General features: G+C 40.2%; 1 protein-coding gene across 1 annotated transcript in view; it reads left to right on the forward strand.

Moving 5' to 3' along the window:
- Window positions 1-10,165, forward strand: part of LRRC7 (leucine rich repeat containing 7) — a 380,912-nt gene that overhangs the window by 361,720 nt on the left and 9,027 nt on the right. Inside the window, exon 26 of the mRNA XM_006754436.1 lies at window positions 5,903-5,977. Within this exon, the coding sequence (XP_006754499.1) occupies window positions 5,903-5,977 (75 nt within the window). The remainder of the gene's footprint in view (window positions 1-5,902; window positions 5,978-10,165) is intronic.

The following is a 10,165-nucleotide window of genomic DNA, read 5'->3' on the forward strand; positions in this document are numbered from 1 at the left end:
AGAGAGCATGGTAAATTGAAGTGGTGGTAGCAATAAGATAGAAGGAGTATTGGACAGGTGTGGAAAATGTTTCTAAGGTAGAATTGATAGGTCTTGCTGATGGGTTGAATGATCCTTTACCCTCTCTGCATCCACCCCCTTGGGCATCTAACTTTGAAGCGTCCTCTGCCTCTGTCTCTGGACTTGACCATGTGCCTGGCTTTGGGTAATAGAATAAAGCAGAAGTGCAAGTACGGTGCTTCTACGTCTACAACTCGAGAGGCCTTGCTCTTCCTTGTGTTTCTGTCATCTCCATGAGGACATTCCTGAGGGAGCCTATGGGCATGGAACAGATACGTGGCAGAGACTTGAAGTGCCCAGTCAGCCCAGTTGAGACTTGTCTAGAATCTAGACAAGTGGTTGACAAACTCATTAGTCAACAGCCAAATATCAACAGTACAATGATTGAAATTCCTTTTGAGAGCCAAATTTCTTAAACTTAAACTATATAGGTAGGTACATTGTTATTAACTTAATTAGGACACTCCTAAGGCTTAGGAAGAGCCACACTCAAGGGGCCAAAGAGCCGCATGTGGCTCGTGAGCTGCAGTTTGCCGACCTGGGCCCTAAGCCATTAATTAAATTTTAGGAGCCATTACTCAAAAGAGCTGATACTCCTGCCCTGGCTGGTGTGGTTCAGTTTGTTGAGCATCGTCCCAGGCACCAAAAGGACCCCAGGAGATTCCCAGTCAGGGCACATGCCCTGTTGCAGGCTGGATCCTCCTATGGGGGATCATGCAGGAGGCAGGTGATCGATGTTGATGTTTCTCTTTCATCAATGTTTCTCTCTCTCTCCCTCTCCCTTCTTCTCTCTCTAAAAAATCGATAAAAACATACTTTTTTTAAAAAAATGTGGTGGGTTCAATTCCAGGTCAGAGCACATAGTCTGGTTGCAGGCTCGATTGCCAGTAGGTGGCAGCAGGAGGCAGCTAATCAATGATGTTTGTCTTTCTCTCCATCTTCCTTCCTCTCTTAAATCAATAAAAATATATTAAAAAGAAGAAAGAAAAACAAAAGAGCTGATGCTCCTGACTTGGAGCTACTGAAGGAGGTAGCCCTGAAAATTACCAGGAACCTGCAGAAAGCCCTCCAGTTGGGACCCATGTCCACTACTGAGCATGAACAATAGTTGGAGTCACTACCTCTGAGAGTCACCACTAGAAAACCACAGATGAGCTAGGAGAGGAGGAACTTATCACCCTCTTCACACCCCCTTTCCTAAATCAGAGGTGCAAATCCTCTTACCTGTGGCTAGTGCAAGGGGACAATAACAGACATGGGGCTTTCAATGTTCTCCAGCTGGGGAGCAAAGAGAAATTTCCTGGCAATAAACATGGCATAGCTGGAGACTCATGCACTCTCAATGTGGGCTCCGCTGGATAAAAGACCTTGGATTATAGTTCAAACTCCAGACTCCCAATATTATAATAATATTTATTGACCCTACCTTAAGTGCCATCCACTGTTCTAAGTATTTTGTGTATATTCACTCACTTAATCTAATGAGTGAGACATACCATTATTATACCCATTTTAGTGATGGGGGGGGTACACAAAAGTTAATTAACTTGCCGAAGGTCACCCATTTATAAATGATGAACACAGACAGTCTGACTGCAGAATTATGCTCTCATCTGCTTCTTATAATATGTGGCAGGCAGAAAAAAATCCCCACCCCCAAAGATGTCTCCCACTACAGCCACTATTAATGTTTAAGAGTCTACCTTTGGCCGAAACCAGTTTAGCTCAGTGGATAGAGCGTCAGCCTGCTGACTGAAGGGTCCCAGGTTTGATTCCTGTCATGGGCATGTACCTTAGTTGCGGGCACATCCCCAGTGGGGGGTGTGCAGGAGGCGGCTGATCGATGTTTCTCTCTCATCGATGTTTCTAACTCTCTATCTCTCTCCCTTCCTCTCTGTAGAAAATCAATAAAATATATTTAAAACAAAAAAAAAGAGTCTACCTTTGCAGATATTTTCCCACACAAAAATACATGTAAACATATTTCAGCCAACATACAGGGTGGGGCAAAGATAGGTTTACAGTTGTTTGTATGCAAAACAATAAAGGATAAACTGTCATGTACTCACAACTGTAAACTTCTTCTGCCCCACCCTGTAGTTTCATCCCCCATATAGTGATTTATACTGCTTGTTTCACTGAGCACTAGTGTATTTCTGTTCCTGCCATCTAGGCTTCATTTTTTAATGACCACATATTATTATATTACTAGAGGCCTGGTGCACAAAATTTGTGCACTCAGGGGGGGAGGGGTCTCAGCCCAGCCTGTGCCCTCTTGCAGTCTGAGACCCCCTTGGGGGATGTCCACCTGCTGGGTTAGGCCTGATCCCTTAGGGAGTGGGCCTTAGCTGGAAGTCAGACATCCCTCTGGCAGCCCGGGATAGAGGCCTGGTGCATGGGTGGGGGCCAGCTGGTTTGCCCTGAAGGGTGTCCCAGATCAGGGTGGGGGTCCCGCTGGGGTGCCTGGCCAGCCTGGGTTAGGGGCTGAGGCTTTTTTCTGATTGGCCAAGCCCCCCAGCGGGGACCCTCAACCCATGGGGGTGTGGCCAGCCAGGGTGAGGAGCTGAAGGCCGTTTTCAGGCTGCTCCCAGCTTCTCCTTTTTCTCTCTTTTTTTTTATGGGATTTATTTATCTTCTATAATTGAAACTTTGTAGCCTTGAGCAGAGCCCAGGGCAGGCCAGGACAGGTGGGAAGCTTCTCTTCCTCCATTGCCAGGGACAAACCAAGCCTCCTACTCACTCCACCTCTGTGGCTGCCACCATCTTAGTTGGGTTAATTTGCATACTTGCTCCTGATTGGCTGGTGGGTGTGGCTTGTGGGTGTAGTGGAGTGACGGAGTGATGGTTAATTTGCATCTTTCTCTTTTATTAGTGTAGATATGGATTTATCATAACTTATTTAATCAATCCCCTGTTATTAGACATTTAGGTGTGGTTTGTAATTTTATTGTTACAAATACTACTATGATGAACATATCATAAATGTATGTTGCATATTTGTTCAATTATTTCCTTAAGATAAGTTCTAGAAGTTGAATTAATAGATTTAAAGTTATGTTGTTTTCTAGGGATTTTGAAGCCAATCTGTAGTTTCATCTTAGACTAGAGGCCCGGTGTATGAAATACGTATACAGGTGGGGTCCCTAGGCCTGGCCTGTGATCAGGGCCGATCAGGTTCCCTGCCTCCCCGCCTCCCCGCCTCCTCCTTTCCTCACCACCCACATCCACCACCACCCACCCCTGGTTCCTCTTCCCAGCCTGGGGGCCTGGGCCTGATCAGGTGATCAGGGCCTGCTGGCCAGGAGGAGGGACCGATGTTGGCCGGCAGACCCCATCAGCAATTGGGGCCTATGTGCTGGGGGCAGTGCCTACGTTGAGTGTCTGCCCCCTGGTGGTCAGTACACCTCATAGCGACTGGTTATTCCAGTCATTCCAGTGTAATGGTCACTTAGTCTTTTATATATATAGAAATATGAAGGAAAAGAGAATAAAATCAGAAAGATAAAAATCATTCAAAAGCCATACATGAGTACGTTTCCTAAAGATCTGAAATCCTAAATGAAGACACATGTAGAAGCATTTTAATTAGGGTCTGTTTGTTAAATCATTTACATACACACATACTCAACTGCAATGGGTTTAAGTGAGAGTCATTAGGTTTACAGATCAGCAAATGAGATGATTTTCTTAATAATAGGCAAAGATATTAAAAGATTGTTTTCTATTTGATTAATAGTTCTCAAGAATTAAAAAAAACAATAACAGTTATATTGAGGTCTAATTCACATGCTATAAAATTCATCCTTTTGAAATATACAATTAAGTGGTTTTTAGCATATTCAAAGAATTGTACAACCATTACCACTACCTGATTTCAGAACTTTTGTATTACTCAATAAAAACTCTGTACACCTTGTCACTCCCAAGGCCCCTGCTCCCAGCCTTTGGAAAACCCAAATCTGCTTTCCTTTTCTATGCATTTGCCTATTCTTGACATCTCATATAAGTGGAATCATATAATATATGTATGGCCTTTGGTGACCAGCTTATTTCACTTAGCAAATGTTTCCAAGGTTCATCCATATTGCCAGAACATCCTTCCTTTCTACTGACAAATAATATTCCACTGAATAGGTGTATAGCAAGTATGTCAAACTCAAAAGCTAACACGGGCCAAATAAACAAGGTTGAAGTTTATGTGGGCCGCCAAACAAGAAAAGCTTCAATTTTCATAGAAACGTGGGTTTATTTCGATAGAGACATGCTGAATACAAAGGGCTGAAATAAATGAGTAATTGCTAACATAAAATAATAGAACATTTTAATAAAAATTAATATTTTTCTTGAACATTAACTTACCAGACACTGAATAACTGCACAAATTAATAAGTGTCACACAAGTAAACCTATTTTTCTTGTTCTCCGAAAGTGAAATATTTCCACCAAACAAGTCAGTCCAAGACTAATGACATGGCAATCGGCTGAAAAATATTTGTTGTGGGTCGCAAGTTTGACATGCTTGATGTACACCTTTGGTTTATCCATTCATCAGTTCATTCTTCAGATCTTGTCACTATCATACTTAAAATACTTCAGTAGCACCCCACACTAATTAGCATATCTATTAAAGGTCCATCTTCATCTGTCCCCAGTGTGTTTTGTAGCTTGATTCTCTCCCAGGCTCCCAACCCCCTGCACTGGCACCCTTCCACCACCACGCCAGTCATAATAGAACTACTTACAGTTTCTTGAATGTAACAGGCACTTTATCCTTTGTGGTATCCCTGCAATCTGGAATACCCTTCCTCCCCTTATCCTTGTGGATGCATTTTATTTGTCCTCCATGATTCAGCTGCCAGGTATGTCCTCTTTTCAGAAGCCCCAACACACTAAGGATAAGCTATGTGCAACGTCTTTGAAAATTTATTATACTTCTCTCATAACACTTGCACTCTTTTGTAATTGGTGGTTTTCTTGACTTTTCCTCCATTATATTGTGAGCTCATGGAAGACTATATTCTGTATATCTCTATAACACTAGCGATCAGTCAAGGCCGAGCATGTGGATGTTTTAGTTTTATATATATGATCAAAAAATTTAAAATTTAAATTAAATTTAAATTAAAAAATTTAATTCGATAACCCATGGACACAAACAATAGTGTGGTGAACAGGGGCAGGCTAGAAGGGGTAAATGGTGGAAAAGGGGGAGACATATGTAATACTTTCATCAATAAAAAATTTTTAATTTTAATTTGACTCTTTTATAAAGTAAATTAATCAATATAGAAGTTTTGTAACTATGTAAAATACACTTTATATTTTATATGCATGTTGAAGTTTTCTTATGTTTAATTTGTTCATATGCATTTCGTATTTGCTAATCTCAATAACATACAAAGTAACATTCATTAAGATAGGCCAGTACTTACATGTAATTGTAGTAAGGTTTTTAAAGTGCAAATTGAATTTACAGTATATCAAGTGGGAGACATTTTCAGTGCAGAATTACTCAAGACAATTTCAGAAGCTGTACAAAAGACAGTACCATATTTCAAATGATTTAAGAAAGAAATTAAGAATGTGCAATGAAATAAATTTATAAATCATAAGTACACTTTAAAGACAAAATGAACTTTTTTTATGCAAGTAAAGATGTTGTTTTCCTAAAGTTGACTTGGAGAGTGGTGCCTTATTTAAAATACTATAATAATCTTTGAAGTTTACATGTATAAATGGTTTTTAATCTTTTTTTCACTGTATCTTATATGAATGAGAAGTTTTTTGAGTAGACCTAGTTCTTGATCATAGAATCCTAACCTCTGTTACTTCTGACTTATAGGGTATCTTTGTTACTAGGGTTCAGCCTGATGGGCCAGCATCCAACCTGCTGCAGCCAGGCGATAAGATCCTTCAGGTAAGACAGACAAAAAGCAATGCGTTAAAATGCCAACATTGAAACAAATATGTAACCCTGTTATTCAGTTTACTGACTTGAATTAAATGATTCAAGTCATTGAATTAAATAACTCCTTAGATTCCTTATTTTCCTTTATTGTTTTGGGTTGAGAGATAGGTCAGAAACCAATTCAGTCTGATAGAATCCTATATCCTAGTACCCAACACATGGTAGCTGTTCTGCACACTTTTGTTCCATGAATGATTTTGTTCAGTAATGTATAAAAATTGATACATAATCTATGCATAGTTATCAATTTATACATAAGAGAAATGAAGTACCCAAATAGGATATGTATGTGACTTTAGAAGAGGGAGATCTTTAGATGGTCCATATTTAATTTCTCAACAGTAAACTTGTTACTATTTGAATCTGTGAGACACATGGTTATATCTCTCTACTCTTCCCGCTCAACTGTATGAGTAGGGAGAGTAGGGAGTGGCTGTATATAAGGTGACTTTATAAAATGTATTGTGTGGTGGAAAAAGATGTTCTAACTTAAAGCTCTGCATATCAGAAAAGGGTCAGTCCAGTAATCACTTAAGTAAATGCTTGGTATAACCTCATCCATTTTGCTTATTTTCCCTTCTTCCCATATACAAAGTGCTTAATCATTTCCTACATCACATGGAAAGGCTCTTAAGTATCATCTATTTAAGATTTGGTTTTTTTACTTATGACCCCAGAAATTTTCTGCTATGTAACTACATGGAATTATTTGACATTGCAGATACTTGACCATTCGGAACAATTATGAAATAGTTCAACATAATTTACTAAAGACTTAGGGACACTGTAAAGACAGCTCATGTGAGAAAGGAACCTTCTAGTCTTACTGGCTTTTGCAAACACAGTTACAAAAATGCAAAGGCCCCACTCAGCTCTGAGGAATCTTCTGTCTTCTAGTTACTGAACTCTCTCAGAAGGCCCTACAAAAGTAAAACCCCTATATAACCCGGTGTGTGTGTGTGTGTGTGTGTGTATGTGTGTGTGTGTGTGTGTGTGTGTGTGTGTGTAATGGCCTGGACATTTTATTCTCAGAAATATTTTTAACGATCAAAATCGTAAAAAATCAAGTTTTTGAAAGTGATAATTCTCTGGAAAGACTAAGGGCTGCTCCAGCCTGTGGCCGTCTCACAGCAGAAATACTAAGTTAATTCCATGCAGGCAGAAGAGCAAACCAGCAGTTGGTCTTTTGAGCTGAAACATGGAAAGCAAAAAGACACATAAAATATTCTAATATTTTTCTTTACTGCTTTATCCTGAAAGTTCTATACTTTTGGGTCTCCTAACTAGACCATTGGTCTTCAGCATTTTATATCATGTCCATGGGACTCCCATTAATTATGTGCAAAGTGAACTATGACTGACATAACTGAGGCCCCTCCAGCTCAAAAATTTAACTGTTCATTAATTTTATCACTTTCCATGAAAAATGGCCATGAATAAACTAACAACATAACTCCATAGCACTCGGTGAATGGTGCTGTTTGTCTAGCAAAGGAAATGGCTACTTTTCTTCTCTACTGAATCTCAGAGAAATAATTTTGAATCTTAGAGGCTAAAAAAAAATGTGGCTGGTGAACCTCAGATCTCTGACCAATTAGAATGCCAGACTGAGTAGAGTAGCTGTTTTATTTTTAATTTTTTAAAATATATTTTTATTGATTTCAGAGCGAAGAGGGAGAGACAAATAAAAACATCAATGATGAGAGAATCACTGATCGGCTGCCTCCTGCATGCCCCCTCGAGTAGCTTTCAGTAGCTTGAGACAAGTTGGGGAGTTGCCTTCATCTGTGACAAGTAGCAAAAGAAATAATTTTCTCTTCAAATTCAAAAAAGGAATATATACAAATGGATATAATATGTTATATTTATCTATAGAGACAGAGATAGAGATAAAGTCAGAGATAGCGATAGGTAGATACTGAGATATACTGCAGAAGGGAAATGAGAATTAAGTTAGTGTCTAGCTGCCAGGTTAGAATCCACATTTCTGGCTATAAAATTCTAGAAGAGTTATATGTGTGGACATAGGAGTTAAGTATTTCTAGTCCCTAAGCAGTATACAGCCACAGCAAAGTGCTCAGAGGAATGCAGTCCTAATGCAAGAAGTAGGAAAGAATTATTAGCCAAATCAGTTAAAAGCCAAAAATACTGCAGAAGAGCTGCATTAGGATGTCTCTTCTCTTCACAAATGACAATTGAGGATGTAAGATTTTTATTTTTGCTATAGAACTCATTTGCATCTAGTACAATAAATTTAAGTTCTATTCAGTAAAAGAAATATGCACATAGACCTTAATTCAAATAAAGTACTATAGTTAGAGTTTCAGTCATACCAGTTGAAAAGCACAAGTGGCCAATTATACTTTCTCAAAGAAATAAGAATGATTAATTCTAAACTGAAATAAATGTCAAAATCAGCTGCTAAGAGGGAAAGTTATATTTTTTTCTATTTATAATACTACCAGAGGCCTAATGCATGAAATTCATGCGGGTGGTGGGGCCCTCAGCCCGGCCTGCACCCTCTTGCAATCTGGGACCCCTTGCTTCTAACCACCTGCCTGCTCGCTCCTTACCTCCTGCCTGCTTGCTCCTTACTGCTTGGCTTTAGTGCTGCTGTGGAGGTGGAAGAGGGTCCCACCACCGCCACTGTGCTCACCAGCTGTGAGCCCAGCTTTTGGCTGAGTGGCACTCCCGCTGTGGGAGCACACTAACCACCAGGGGCAGCTCCTGCATTGAGCATCTGCCGCCTGGTGGTCATGCACATCATAGTGACTGGTTGTTTTGGTCAGTCAGCTGTAACGGTCGCTGGGCTTTTATTATATAGACTTCTGGTATTTCCCACCTCTGTTCAGAGATCCAGATAACTGAATTCAAAATATGTAAATCTTAGAAGGAGGAAGTGGATAAAAATAGAGGTTTTCCTAAAACAGATATATTCATTAAAAGCAAAAGTTCTCAACCCTGGCTGCTCGTTCGAGCCCCCAACAGCCATCTCCTGCTGGCTCTGTCACCCCCAACTGCCCTCCCCTGCAGGCCTGGTCCCTCCCAACTGCCCTCCCCTGCCGGCAATCTTTGACCACATGTGGGTGGCCATCTTGTGTGTTGGAGTGATGGTCAATTTGCATATTACTCTTTTATTAGATAGGATTGGCTCTTAGTTTAAAGAACACTGGAAAAGAACGGGTTTGTATCAGTGAGTTATCTGTCATTTACAAAATCATAGAACATGTTCTCACTGGAGCAAATTTATTTACAAGCCTTAATGATAATGTACGACCTGCAAAATTAAGGTAAAAGAGGGGGAAAAAATAAAAAACAATGAATGAGCCCCCTGAGTTTCATCTAACCTGATAGCAAATAACAGAAGAGATGTGAAATAGCAAAATAGATAGACCTTTCCCAAACCTCCCCTAAACTCATTACTTATTAAATAGGAGTTATCTCTTTTTATGTAACTCTTTTTCACCCATTACTTTCTTCTTATTCTGCTCTGATATTATGAGAAAGCTATTTGAATTACATGAAAATGTGTGCCTTAAGGGATAGTGTTAGTTAAAACATTTTGGGTTAATAAAACATATTTACATGATTTTTCTGTCATTTTACTATTCATCTTCCCAGAATAGACACTATAAATAATGAGCACATTCCAATGACTTCCTGTGATTAGTAAGTCATGTTGCTTTGAGACAGCATGGTAAAAGGAAAGAGCACTGTGCTAGGAGAGTTGACCCCTCATAGCCTCACCTTCTGTACAGTTGAATTATAGAAGAGGGAGAAAGAACAAGTGAAAGCACATGGGTCATAAAAAATGTTATTAGGCCCAGCCGTCGTGGCTCAGTGGTTGAGGGTCGATCTATGAACTAGGAGGTCACGGTCCAATTCCCAGTCAGGACACGTGCCCAGGTTGCGGTATCAACCCTAGTGGGGGGGCATGCAGGAGGCAGCCGATCAATGATTCTCAACACTGATGTTTCTGTCTCTCACTCCCTCTCCCTTCCTCTCTGAAATCAATAAAAATATTAAAGGAAGTCCTGTTGGGACCAGCTGAAGTGTGAGTGAGGCTGCGTCTAGGCAGAGGTGCTCAGCACAGAGTGGTGGTCCCTCCACCCCACCCACTGATCACACACACCCTCC

The sequence above is a fragment of the Myotis davidii genome, unplaced genomic scaffold, assembly GCF_000327345.1.
Source record: "Myotis davidii unplaced genomic scaffold, ASM32734v1 scaffold1193, whole genome shotgun sequence".
NCBI lineage: Eukaryota > Metazoa > Chordata > Mammalia > Chiroptera > Vespertilionidae > Myotis > Myotis davidii.